At 35.2% G+C, this 14,592-nt stretch overlaps 1 protein-coding gene across 2 annotated transcripts in view; it reads right to left on the reverse strand.

The window, feature by feature from the left end:
- Positions 1-2,662: 2,662 nt before the first annotated feature.
- Positions 2,663-14,592, reverse strand: part of LOC136855361 (facilitated trehalose transporter Tret1-like) — an 86,135-nt gene continuing 74,205 nt past the window's right edge. Inside the window, exons 3-5 of one of the 2 annotated variants that reach the window (XM_067132280.1) lie at positions 13,320-13,397; positions 7,172-7,253; positions 2,663-4,597 (exon numbers count right to left, since the gene is read on the reverse strand). In XM_067132280.1, the coding sequence (XP_066988381.1) occupies positions 3,206-4,597; positions 7,172-7,195 (1,416 nt within the window). In that variant the 5' untranslated portion in view covers positions 7,196-7,253; positions 13,320-13,397 and the 3' untranslated portion in view covers positions 2,663-3,205. The remainder of the gene's footprint in view (positions 4,598-7,171; positions 7,254-13,319; positions 13,398-14,592) is intronic. The other variant, XM_067132279.1, reaches the window with a different exon arrangement.

Raw genomic sequence — 14,592 nt, forward strand, 5'->3', positions numbered from 1 at the left:
ATAACTACGAAGATTCCCACTAATTGCATACATAAGCATACAACGACAGATTGATTGCAAACCGCAAAAAAATCATGTATACATATGGATAAGCTTTATAAGCATAATTAGACGGAAAGCTAATCATGCATAGACAGGAGATGCGTAACTGTATAGCCTACACCTGTCGACGGCCGCCTAGACGGGAATTCTAGACTGCAAAAAAGAGGTAAAACTGCGGACGGTAGATTGTTACGAAAGACGGTCGGTTTCGGGTTTGGTGTCAATTCGTGTTTCAGCGGTTCGTATGGGTCGATTTCCTCGTTCGTGTGTCTAATCTCTCTCTCTCTCTCTCTCTCTCTCTCTCTCTCTCTCTCTCTCTCTTTTTACTTTCAACTTTTATAGGCTTGTTGTATTTATTGATAGACTGACATACAAAATACATTTAAACACGGGCAAAATACACGATTATACAACGTCGAATACAGTTGCAGAATACACGTGCATACAGAGTTCAAATATTACTGCTTTTGCCATACTTTATAATACATGAATATACAGAGAATACATAAACACAGTTAACCCACCATGACCTGTTTCATACCATAGAATACATGAAAACAGTCCACATAGTACCTTCTCATACTGCAGAATACACAGGTGTATACAGTAGAATACACTAAAATATGCATTTAACATGACAGCCAACCTGACAGTTATGAACACTTGTACACATAGCTGACGTATCGACTGTTTGCTTTAAATTGCGTAATACACAAAAACAAAATCAAGAAGCACAGCTTCATCACACTATAGATGACATGAATCAAAATATCACACGCCACGCCTCGCAGTCAAACAGGAAAAAACACGGGTATACAAACTCAGGACGGGACCCTACCTCCTACGAGTAGGATGGTTGTTCTTGATAGGATGTGCCGTGTTCTGGTAACCGGACACCATGTAACTAACCACCGGGAATCTCTGGGGTGACAAAAATTGCTGCCAACTAGACCCCTTCAGACGATATCGGCTTTCAAGTGACGGCGGCAGCGGTGACATCTATCGGCGGAGTTTCAGCGGAATGTCACTGAATTTATGGAGGATTCGCAAACCCAGGAGATCTCTCTAGGTATAGAGAATGTATTGTTGTTGTATCTATCATTGGTGTAAGATGTGAAAGCTGGAATCCATAATGATAAATTGAATTTCATGGCAAATTTGATTAAGTTCTTTCTATAAATATGAAGTGTTTTGAAATACATCTGTAGAGATGTACAGTTAGCCGTTATATTTTTTTATAATATGAATATAAAAGAGATTAATTTAAGATTGTTTGTGTACGGTTGGCAGACAAAGTAGATCTTTCTACAACAGACCTATTCCTTCACACCATATAGGTAAAACTGGGGACATTTTGGCAATAATTAACTTACCATCTCTTGACTGCACTGACTGTACAGATCTCTTGGTTATGTAGGGACTTGAATTATCTTGACTGATAATCAATTCCCTCATTTGTACAGCAAAATGTAACTTAGAAAAGTTTCATAAAGTTCTCTGAGAATAATGAAACTTTTCAGATGTTTCTTTTATGGATTTATTCCTGTGTGAATACTTAAAACTTCCAGGTGTTAAAGTTTAAACCTATTCACAGTTGCAGGACACGTCTGTTGACCGCAAGGGCAGGGCAGTGGATCGTGTACCGGCGGTTTGCATATTTTTTGTGTGGGTATGGTTATGTAAGTCCTTTCGATTAAGTCATGTATTCAAAGTCATTGTGCATACACACACATGCACATAATACACACACACACACACACACATACATATATATATATATATATATATATATATATATATATATATATATATATATATATATGTGTGTGTGTGTTTGTGTGTGTGTAATTAAATAGTATATATATATATATATATATATATATATATATATATATATATATATATATATATATATATATATATATATATATATATATATATATATATATATATATAATAATATATATATATATATATATATAAAGATAAAATCCACGAAGGAAACGGAAACACGAGTGCTGTGAGGCCTTTCGACACTAGGTAACACGTTTCCGTTTTCTTCGTGGATTTTATCTTTATTTTTATATTCATCACGTTCCATATTTTCGTGATTCAGTTATATATATATATATATATATATATATATATATATATATATATATATATATATATATATATATATATTTACTTATGTGCATGTGTGTACAATGACCTTGAATACATGACTTAATCGAAAGGACTTACATAACCATACCCACATAAAAAATATGCAGACCAGCGGTCTGCATATGCAATTATGTTAATGAGGGTGCGTAACAGACACAAATATAAATGTAACGTACACACATATATAAACACTCATGAACAGTATATATAGTATATATATATATATATATATATATATATATATATATATATATATATATATATATATGTATATGCTTGTGTTTATATACTTGTGTGTACATTATATTTATATTTGTGTCTATTACACACCCTCATTAACGTAATTTATATGATTATTGTATGAATGAACTGTTTATCATATTTGCCATTTATTTTTCAGAAAACAAGATTATATTATCAACCTCAAAATAATATATGGAATAATCAGCATATATCAATATCTAATTCTTTATTATCAGAATAACAGATATTACAAAGTATTCAGAGAAATATAGAAAAAAGAAATCGTCCTATGTACAATCTAGCATTAGCCTAATAAATTACGTGTAACTTACACAAATTTTCGTTCATTTTTGTACAATATATACACAATTATTTTGCAAAAAAAGTTTTGCAATACAGATTCATCATATTCGTGAACTAAACATAGAGGGGGAGGGGGGGAACACTTCATCTCTAGGAAGAAACGCAGTCTATCAATTCACAAACAGATTCAGGAAAGATGGATTCTAACATTTACGTAAAGCTCTCGATACTAACATCTGAAATGGCATAACACGAGTACTGTATTGACTAACACTTACTATTCCACAAATTACAGGTATCTAAAGTATCTGTCTGAGACAGCAGCAGCAGCAGATGATTTGTACGAACATCGATTGGTTAACCATCGTCTCCCAAATCACAAAATGAATGAAAGTGTTCAGACAACCTTCAAAAAACGGTACAACGAGAAGTGAAGAGATGCTTCTGAGGCTCAAGGTATCAGTTTGTTTTGCCTCTGCAGATCGTCGTATATCGGTGTGTATTTTTCCTGAGGCGGGTACTTCTCCTGCATCTCCTGAAGGCCGCGGCCTTTGGTCTCGGGTACCAGGACGACGGTGAAGATGAGGCCTATGACTGAGATGCCTGCATATAGCCAAAATGCCCCGTGTAGGCCTAAAAGTATTTGGAAATCGACGAACGTCTTGACACTGGCGAAGGAGCAAGCATAGCTCACAGAATTGGCAATGGCCCCGAGACCACGGTGTTTCAGGGGAAACAACTCTCCTATGTAGATCCAGGCAATTGGGGAAATACCCAGAGCAAAGGCCACTTGGAATATCAGTGCACATGTCAGTGGTATCCAGTCAAGTCCAGCTCCTGTCATGCCCTCTCCACCAGTCACGTAAAGGAAGGTACCAAATCCAGCTAGGGCAGTAGACATCAGCAAGTTGGAGACGATCAGTAGAGGCAACCGACCCACCGTGTCAATGAGAACCGAGGAAACCATCCCAGCCAGAATCTGCAAAAGTATAACCACAACAGCAGCGCTGTAAGGATTGATACCAACAAAGGCCTCTTTGAGAATTGGGACAGCATAGAAATTGAATGCATTAGCTCCGCTGAATTTCTGGAATATCATGAGCCCACATGTGATCAGCACTGGTTTGATCAGATCACGGCGCCACTCCCTGTAACATGTCACTTCCTCCTCCTCTCTCATGGCATCAATGTTTGCTCGCATCGTGTCCAGTTCTTGAGAGACGTCAAGTCCTCCGCGCAGCCATGAGAGGGAGGTGGCAGCATCATCATCCCGTCCCTGATACAAGAGATAACTCGGTGTCTCTGGAATCAGCATCAGAGCCAAGAAGAGCAGAGCAGGGGCTATGGAGGCAACCATGGCCAGCTGACGCCAGTCGAGGTAAACACCAAGTAGGAAGGAGAGCAACATCCCTATGTTAGCTGTGAGTTTAGCCACAGAACACAGACATCCTCGGATCTCTGGGTGGGCAATTTCACTGATGTACACTGGAGTGACGAGGGAAACAATAGCCGAGCAGATTCCGCACATGAAGGACGAGGCGTAGACCATGTAGACACTGGTTGCAAACACTGTCAGAAACCAAGACAGGGCAAAGGGCAAGGCTACGATTGCAAGGATGCTCTTCCTTCCGAACCTCATTGCAAGTCCCCCTGGTATCCCGCCAAAAAATGCTCCCAAGAGAGACAGGGACGCTATCCATGATCCTTGTTCTGTGGTTATACTGAAGTTCAGGGTGCTGTTCACTGTTGGAGGAACTTGCATGGACGCCAGAGCTGGAGAGGAGTACCCTTTCCCCAGTCCTGTCGCAAGGGGACCCAGCGCCACGATCATCGTCGCCACAACCTGTCCAAAGAAGAAAAGATTAATTAAATAGGGACGACAAGAAACAATACAAAGTTGCAGAGCTGTCAAGAACTTCCACACAAAAGCTCACTCCATTGATAAGATTTGTCATCACACAATTGAAAAGTAAGTTTTGGTTAAACAACTTATTATGACTTTTACAATAAGTGGAAAATACGATATCAAAAGGTAAGAAATGAAATCGTTGTATGTCAAGTAAAGAATTATAAAAACCAGATAAGTAAAACTCTCATATGTCCTTAGAAATTATATGAAAAGTTATCCCTAACCACAGTAATCAATAGAAATAAAGAAAGCTATGACCAGATATTGCCTTAATTACTTGGAAGTATACTAAAAAGAGTTCTTCATTCACTTATCAGTCAAATAAAATTAGACAAAAAAAACATAAATCACAATCTGCATAATTACTGAAACAAAGCAGGGATAGTGACACCTTCACTCTGGTCAAACACAGCAACTTTGGGAGGTTGATTTAGATTAGTTTTGGATAATGTTATTTCCAATCACAGTATATGTATTATGTATATATACATATATATATATATATATATATATATATATATATATATATATATATATATATATATATATATATATATATATATATATATATAATCAGTAAGCTGCAAACGTCCTTTAATATCCAATTCGCTCTACCTCGGAAATAATATATTTTCATATATGTTACCGAAGGGGAATGTTTTTTTGATAATGAGTTCGTCGTCTCGTGGGCTCGAACCAGCGAAGGACAAGAACTCAGGACTACAGTGGACGCTTAATCCACGCAGCAAGCGTCCACTGTAGTCCTGAGTTTTTGTCCTTTGCTGGTTCGAGCCGAATTGAGACGACGAACTTATTATCAACTAAAAAATTCCCCTTGGTAACATATATGATAAATATATTATTTAGGTAGAGCGAATTATATATATAAATATATTTATATATATATGATTATATATATGAATCACGGTGATGTGATAAAAGTCATATATATATATATATATATATATATATATATATATATATATATATATATATATATATATATATATATACTCTACTTCATTCTAGGACAAAAAGGCCTAGAAAATCCTGGACAGATAAATACCAAAAGCATGGAAAACACAATTTTTCAAGTTGGTCTTATAGAAAAGAATAAAAATAACTATACCTGACTATTTGGTTTTTGAAACTATCCCTATTATAAATGAAGGTTGTTCAAGACGCTAAAAAACATCTAGCAGTCAGCAACTGGAAGGGCAGCTTCCTTATACAATCTCTCCGAAGCCTTATGCTTGTCTTGTACCTTAATCTCCCTTTTCCTAATCGAACCAAACTCGAGACATCATGTTTAGGAAGGTACAGTTCGTAAATTAAGAATTTAAAGTGTATTACCTTTATTTTAGTCCGTAAGAAACCTTTTTCTTTCTCTCTCTGAGGGCACTCAAAGGCAAAATCATCATCTGAATGCTTTCAGGAAGTAAATGAGATTATTTTAAACTTCCGGAGGAAGAAAAACAATGGAAAACTGATACTTATACGAGTAAACACTTGCAAAACAGACCCCAGTGTTTTGTATGATTCCCGAGGCGTTGCAACATTATGTAAAGGATTTATTTTCCCACGAAACTTTATCCACTGCTCTGGATATTCAGGAACGCGTTTGCAGCTACAAGGATTATCTTGCCTGCAAGGGCATTGCCAGTAAAAATGAACGTATTTTATGTCTTCGTAATAGTGTAAAGCAGTTTTTGTCTGTTGTTTGATCGGCTTGGATTAGATAAACAAAAGGTAATCAATGTATTGCAAAGGGATTGCCTATTTGTGATAAATGTTTAGAGCAAAGTGTTCTAAAAATGGAATGCATTTATTAACGTGACAAAATAGATGATAATACAGTAGCAATTGAGAAAACCATTAATCTCTCTTAATTCCCTAATTTCAATTTATTTGCTGACGACGAGTTTTTTGCTTAAATCAGTTTCTTGAATACGATCTAATCATTCTAATGTTTGAAGTGGATAATGTATCCTAACAACAGCGTTTCTAGGTGACCACATGACGACAGTCAGAAACATGTGGTGTCATTTACCTGGGACTCAGATCGTCTATGTTTAATAATCACCGCATTAGTAATACCCAAAATATAAATAAAATTCTCGTGGGTAAAATTTGGTTAGTCGAGCACGAACAAGGTAAGGGGTGTTCATCGGGTATGTCCTTTTTAAAATAAATCTCCATCGAAAATTGAAACTAAGAGAGTGAGTAAATCAGGAGTTACTGCAAAGGTAGAAAAAATCCAGGTAATGTGCAATCGTAATTATGCTTAGAGAAACACCACTCAGCTACTCTCCGTCAACAAGTAGCCTCGCATGCATTCACAATGGTCGAAATAAAGCATATATCATTTGGTGAATTCCAGGTGCTGTGAAATCGTGTTTATCCTTTGAAGAAACACCACTCCGCTACTCTCCGTCAACAAGTAGCTTTACATGCATTCATTTTTTAAGTCAAAATAAAACATAATATTATTGTCTTTTATTGGGCTACCAGTTCGCTGTTCGGCGATCTCATGTTGTTTTGGAACCTTTTAAGTACAACAGGGCAACCACTGCCCTAATCGGCTCTCACTCTGTAGGTCAGACAGATAAATAATGAAAAGAACAGATGGACCTATAGCGATAGATTGAGTCATGTGGCGTTACAGTACAGAAGGTGAATGGAAAACATACAGTTTAATAGTGAAAAGCGTATCTTAAAGATTATCTGTGACCTCATAGCCTGAAAATGAGTATAAACGTACGAATACCTGTACTGTAACATTATATTATATATATATATATATATATATATATATATATATATATATATATATATATATATATATATATACCAGGACTAGAACAGCAAACAGCCATCGTAACATCCTATAAATTTATTTGGCCAAATTTTCGAGACTACATGTCTCATCATCAGGGCTGTAAAATACAAAAAATAAAAATTAAGAATCGACTCAGTTAAAAAAATTTACAAAAGTCTAAAACATGAAACTTAAACTAAAACAAACACTAAAGAAACATTAAAACATGCTGAAAGACCTAATATCTGAAAAACGCAAATAAAAAAATATGTGTATACAATATCAGAACGTTTAGTACCTAACTCCGTGGGAGCTAAGAGCTGAGTAGCATTCACAGTTCTCGGGAGGACGACGTCAACTTAAGAAATATATAAAACAGTGGAAGAGGTCTGGCTGTTTAGGGAAGGAACAAGCTTCCAGGATGGAGAGAGAGTGGTCGTTGTGTGCTTGGGCAACAATATTAAAATCATCATAAGAAAACGATGTCTTGCATTTCTTACAATGATCTCTTATATTAGAAAATTCTTTTGCCTTTAATTGACATCTTGTTCGGTGACTAACTCCAAGATGAGAATCAACTGTCACTTTGAGCAATCTTTTGGTGGCTCCAATATATTTCCCAACTTTACATTTTGGCCAAGTGAAACAATAAACCACCAGAGATCGCGTCAAAGCGGGAAGCTTATCCTTACGGTGAAACAATGACCCAGTGGTCTTAGGATTTTTTTAACATAATCTAATATCCAGAGCCGGAAATGTACTGCAAACTGAATTTTGTAACGATTGTTTGAATTTCTTCGAATATACAAAAGGAATGGAGGCATACATTAGTAATTTAGGGACATTAGGCATGGACAGACGGGGTTGGAATCTATTATTCAAAAAGCTATTTACATACTTGTTGAATAAAAATGAAGGACACGATTTATTTTTGAAAAATTTAAACAAAAACATAATTTCATCGTGAACGTTGTGGCAAGTAGAGGATAACATATAGGCACGGTGCAACAGTGTGTTAATGCTGTTTGTTTTAAAAGTGAAAGAGCAACTGCTGTAAAAGTTCGTACCTTGACATGTAAGTCTTTTTTTCTAAAAACACTATAGTCTATTTTTTTTAAACCTGGCAAACTTGCGCTTAGCTGCTTGCCGCTGATTGGATGGACGCCCTGTTGTCCGAATCTCACAGTTTTGTTTTCACGCTGTTTCAGAATTGTGATTATACGGTCATAGAGCGAGTTAAGAACTAAGTCATGTAATGTTATGTAAATACCAGTTGTAATAAAAGTAAGTATTAAGAAGTTACATAGCGAAATTTTTTTTATATATATTTAACAATTATGAAGCAACACTTACCGAAGCCGTAGACTAGAAATATTTTTCAAACGCATGAACTTTAATGTTTAATTTCTAGCTAGATTTTTTTAGCGCAATCATGCCATTAGTGGTTTGGAAATCACAAAAACGTATTTACTGTACAGTGCTGAAGGCTCTGTAACACCTAAGAACGAAAAACTATAGTAGAAATTTAAGCTTGGCGAAAAAGTTGCGGGAGGAACAGCCGGTGAGTTGTCGTCTGCAGACACCACTTGAAACCAGAATTATTTCAGCTTAGAATCGGCTATCGAGCAGGTACCTCACTATCTATTTCACCTATTTCAGCCATAGCCACAAGAGACGTTACAGATCAAAGCACACATGAAAGATCATCAAACACCAGGCAAAGACATACAGTAACTGAAAATCTCTAGTTGAAGAACAGTCAATTTACTGAAGTTTTATATAGCAGAGAGTAGCACATTAGCTAGAAAAAAAATGTATTCATAAATTCAATGCATGTTCAATTTGCCTTTATACATATCCTAAAATATTAATGACATTCCGTCTCTGCAGTATTTTTGAAATGCAAAAAAATTAGCAATATGATATATAAACGTTTTAATGATTGTTTTAGGAACACAAGAGCACCACAACCCAGATTTGAACCTTCCGCTGAGGCTGCCAACCTTGTGTCAACCCTGTGGCTGTTCCTCCCGCAACTCCACCTCCTCAACTTTTCCTCCAAGCTTAAATTTGTACAGTAGTTTTTTGTTCTTAGGTGCTAGAGAACCTTCAGCAACGTACAATAAATACGTTTTGGTTATTTCCAAACCACTAATGGCATGATTGCGCTAAAAATCTAGCTAGAAAGTAAACCTTAAAGTGCAGGCGTTTAAATTTATTTCTTTAAATTTATTTCTAGTCTATGGCTATATATATATATATATAAGTGTTGTTTATATAACTGTTAAATATATATATATATATATATATATATATATATATATATATATATATATATATATATATATATATATATATATATATATATATATATATATATAATATCGGTATGTAAGTTCTTAATACTTGCGTTTATTACAACTGGTATTTACATAATGTTACATAACTTAGCTCTTAACTCGCTCTATGACCGTATAATCACAATTCTAAAACAATGTGAAAACAAAACTGTGAGATTCGGACAACGTGACGTCCATCCAATCAGCGGCAAGCAGCTAAGTGCAAGTTTGCTAGGTTTAAAAAAATAAATTATGGTATTAAAGTCTTGAGGAGTTCAACTGATTAAAATATCTAAAAATGGAAGTTTATTATCGCGTTCGTGCTCAACTGTAAACAGAATATTTGGGTGTAAGCTATTAATATATTCTAAGAAATTTTCTGCATCTGCCCTAGATCTAAATAAAGCAGTTGTGCCATCTATATATCTTCTATAGAAGAGAGGACGACATGTTAAGGGACACCTTTCGAGATTTGTTCTCCGAGAGAGCACATGAAGGCTTTGGCCATAATAGGACCTAAAGGGGATCCCATAGAGACACCATCTATATACTTGTTTGTAAATTCTCCTGTAAAAGTTCCCTAAAATTGCCCTTGTTAAAACCGTGAAATAAAAAGTCATCAACAGAAAATATTTTCTCTAAAATAATATCGACCGTCGCCTGCAGCAGTATGTTCGTGAAGAGGGATGTGACATCAAAACTGACCATATGCAAGTCAACATCCCGGAGCAAAATATCAGGTACAAGGCTGGCGGAATTGGCCAAAGAATACTCATTATTGGAGAATGGCTGTAATATAGGTACTAGATGCTTAGCTATTTGATAGTTGGGATTGTTATAAGCAGCCAAAATAGGTCTCAAAGGAACATTATTTTTGTGTATTTTCGGAAAACCATTTAACACTCCATATGAAGAACCAGACGAGTATAATTCTTGGTAGGTGCTTTCAGTTATAAAACTAAGATCTTTAAAACCTTTCAACAACCTGTTGATTCTGTCTTCCACCTTAAAGATTGGTTGGTAAGTTGGGTTACCTACTTCCATGAACTTCGTTCTGTCCTTCAAAATATCATCCATTTTCTGTATGTATTCATTTTCATTTAAAATGACTGTGCATCTTCCTTTCCTTTGTCTGGTCTAGTAATGATAATGTCTGCATTGTTGAATCAGCTTTTCAGCAGTTGACAATCATCTCTTCGAAAGAAAGGAAACCAGTTGGTTGACAGTCTTGAAAATGTTTTCTGAGACACACAAACTGTTGCTCAGCAAACATTTTCAAGATCGTTAACCACCTGGTTTCCTTTCTTTCCAAGAGATGATTATCAACAAGTATGTAAATAGCTTTTTGAATAAAAGATTCCAACCCCGTCTGCCCATGCCTAATGTCCCCAAATTGCTAATGTATGCCTCCATTCCTTTTTGTACATTCGAAGAAATTCAAACAATCGTTACAAAATTCAGTTGGCAGTACATTTCCAGCTCTGCATTTTAGACTATGTTCAAAAAATCCTAAAACTATTGGGTCATTGTTCACCATAAGGATAAGCTTGTAAGAGCCCGACGCCGTCTCTTCCAAAGACACGTGTGTGTTCGTGTGTGGGTCATCTCGGAAGGTCGGACATCTACTGAGAACTCGGGAACGGCGGGAAGCAGTTAGGCGGCGAAGTGTCTGTTGGCGCGTGGGTCGTCATCTTGGGTCGGCCGGGTCCTTCGGGTCACTCCGGGATAACCAGTGTAAGGACTGGAGATTGAGTGATATACTGGCTGGGTGTTTACTGGTTTATTGGTAGTTCCTTACTGAATAATGTACATTTTTTTTTTAGCTGGCCTTATGCCAGCACGGGCTCTTGCTCATAGAGCAGCCCGTAAATAATGTACAGAATCTTGGAAGATGTTATTGGCGCGTGCGAGCGTTAAGTAGCATCTACACACAGACAGGGGAAAGCAGAGGTAACGATTCGGGCATCTGTGTTTGTCGGCAGACAAACAGATGGCGATATTGAGAGAGACAATAAACGTGCAGTGATGAAACACATATCAATGGAAAGGTCAGGAAATTCTACATATGGCCAATTGCATGAGATTCGAGACAGATTAATGAATACAATGCACTAGTATAATATATGTGAAATGGCGAGACGTTTGGCGTCTTCACAAACAGAAACATACATACAGTTTGATGCAGAAGATTCGGTGGAACATTATAAGTACATAATTAGAATGCTTGCATGGCAATGTAAGTAGTGGTGATTGTACATAAAACAAGACAACAATGGTAAGGGAGAAACAGACGGAAATATTGTATGGTTGAAGTCGCGTTCTTGTCCCCTCCGATGGATGACGCACACACGAACACACACGCGTGTTTGGAAGAGACGGCGTCGGGCTCTTACAAGCTTCCCGTTTTGACGCGGTCTCTGGTGGTTTATTGTTTCACTCGCCCAAAATGTAAAGTTGGGAAATATATTGGAGCCACCAAGAGTTTGCTCAAAGTGAGAGTTGATTCTCATCTTGGAGTTAGTCACCGAACAGGATGTCAGTTAAAAACAAAAGAATTTTTTAATATAAGAGATCATTGTAAGAAATACAAGACATCGTTTTCTTATGCTGATTTTAATATTGTTGCCCAAGCACACAACGACCACTCTCTCTCCATCCTGGAAGCTTGTTCCTTCCCTAAACAGCCAGACCTCTTCCACTGTTTTATATAATATATATCTTAAGTTGACGTCGTCCTTCCAAGAACTGTGAATGCTACTCAGTTCTTAGCTCCCACAGAGTTAGGTACTAAACGTTCTGATATTATATACACATTTTTTTTATTTACGTTTTTCAGATATTAGGTCTTTCAGCATGTTTGATTGTTTCTTTAGTGTTTGTTTTAGTTTAAGTTTCATGTTTTAGGCTTTTGTAAATTTTTTTAACTGAGTCGATTCTTAATTTTTATTCTTTGTATTTTACAGCCCTGACGATGAGACATGTAGTCTCGAAAATTTGGCTAAATAAATTTATAGGATGTTACGATGGCTGTTTGCTGTTCTATTCCTGGTAAATCTTCGGCGTTCCAGATGCCCCAATCTTCAACATATATATATATATATATATATATATATATATATATATATATATATATATATATATATATATATATATATATATATATATATATATATATATATATATATATATATATATATATATATATATATATATATATATATATATATATATATATATGTATATATATATATATATATATATATATATATATATATATGTATATATATATATATATATATATATATATATATATATATATATATATATATATTGTATTTCCTCAGAAAGAAATCAACATTTCATATGGCATCGATGAGAGAATATTTTTCTCGTACAAGGCACTGGCAGATAGATAGACAGATAGACAGATGGATAGAAGATAGAATGATAGATATAAATAAATACAGTTAAATTCATACCAGATAACAATAACACCCACCTGTGTCAGTTGCTGAGGTCGGTTACTGTAAATGAGGCTTAGAGTGGAGCTGGCCATTATGAAGCCTTTGCTATCAGTCTGAAAAAAAAGTAATAATGCTGTTAGATAATTTTGAACGATACATTGGCGTTACATATAGAAGTAATTAAAATATTAGTCTAAGAATAGGCTTTCATTTTATTTTGATCTATCTATCTAATATATATATATATATATATATATATATATATATATATATATATATGTATGTATATATAAATATATATGTATGTATATATATATATATATATATATATATATATATATATATATATATATATATTAGATAGATAGATCAAAACAAAATGGAAAACCTCATTCTTAGACAAATATTTTAATTACCTCCTTATGTAAAGCCAATGTAAAAAGCAACATAATAAAAGAAATTTCCTAAAAAAATTTACAGAATACTGAAAGAAGAAATTGACAAATTATGACAAAAGAAAAAATCAGTGAGAACAGAATCAGTCACTTACAATTAACACACTATGAGTGTAAATAAACACGCACTATAAATGAATGAACATAGTACACAGCTGTCAATGGTATACTCTGCATATAGTATACTGTCAAAACAGCCAGACAGACAGAAAGACAGAGCAAAGATAAAGTGAGTTTCATTCAAAGACCCAAAACAAACTGCCGTGTAAAAATAAGGGTTGCCAGCCAAGACTGCTGAGAATGGCAAGGCCCGGTGGGACATTTGGCAAGAGAGAGAAAAAGCGAGAGAATCTCTCTCTCTCTCTCTCTCTCTCTCTCTCTCTCTCTCTCTCTCTCTCTCTCTCTCTCTCTCTCTCTCTCATCGACTAGTTCCCGGATTTGCAGTATTTTTAGGTGTACAAAAATATTAATTTCAAGTTTAATTTACAGAGAGAGAGAGAGAGAGAGAGAGAGAGAGAGAGAGAGAGAGAGAAGAATGGTAGGTTTCAGAAGTAACAAAAATTATATTAATTTCAAGTTCAAATTGCAGAGAGAGAGAGAGAGAGAGAGAGAGAGAGAGAGAGAGAGAGAGAGAGAGAGAGAGAGAGAAAATATGGTATATAAATGTATTAGCTAAAGGCAGATCATGATAACCGCAATAGTGATTATTATTATTATTATTATTATTATTATTATTATTATTATTATTATTATTATTATTATTATTATTATTATTATTATTATTATTTAATACCTTCCCTAGAACCTGTACACAATAAAGCTCAATTAGTTTTCTTAAGTTATTTGTCGATCC

The sequence above is a fragment of the Macrobrachium rosenbergii genome, chromosome 31 (genome assembly GCF_040412425.1).
Source record: "Macrobrachium rosenbergii isolate ZJJX-2024 chromosome 31, ASM4041242v1, whole genome shotgun sequence".
Taxonomy (NCBI): Eukaryota; Metazoa; Arthropoda; class Malacostraca; order Decapoda; family Palaemonidae; genus Macrobrachium; species Macrobrachium rosenbergii.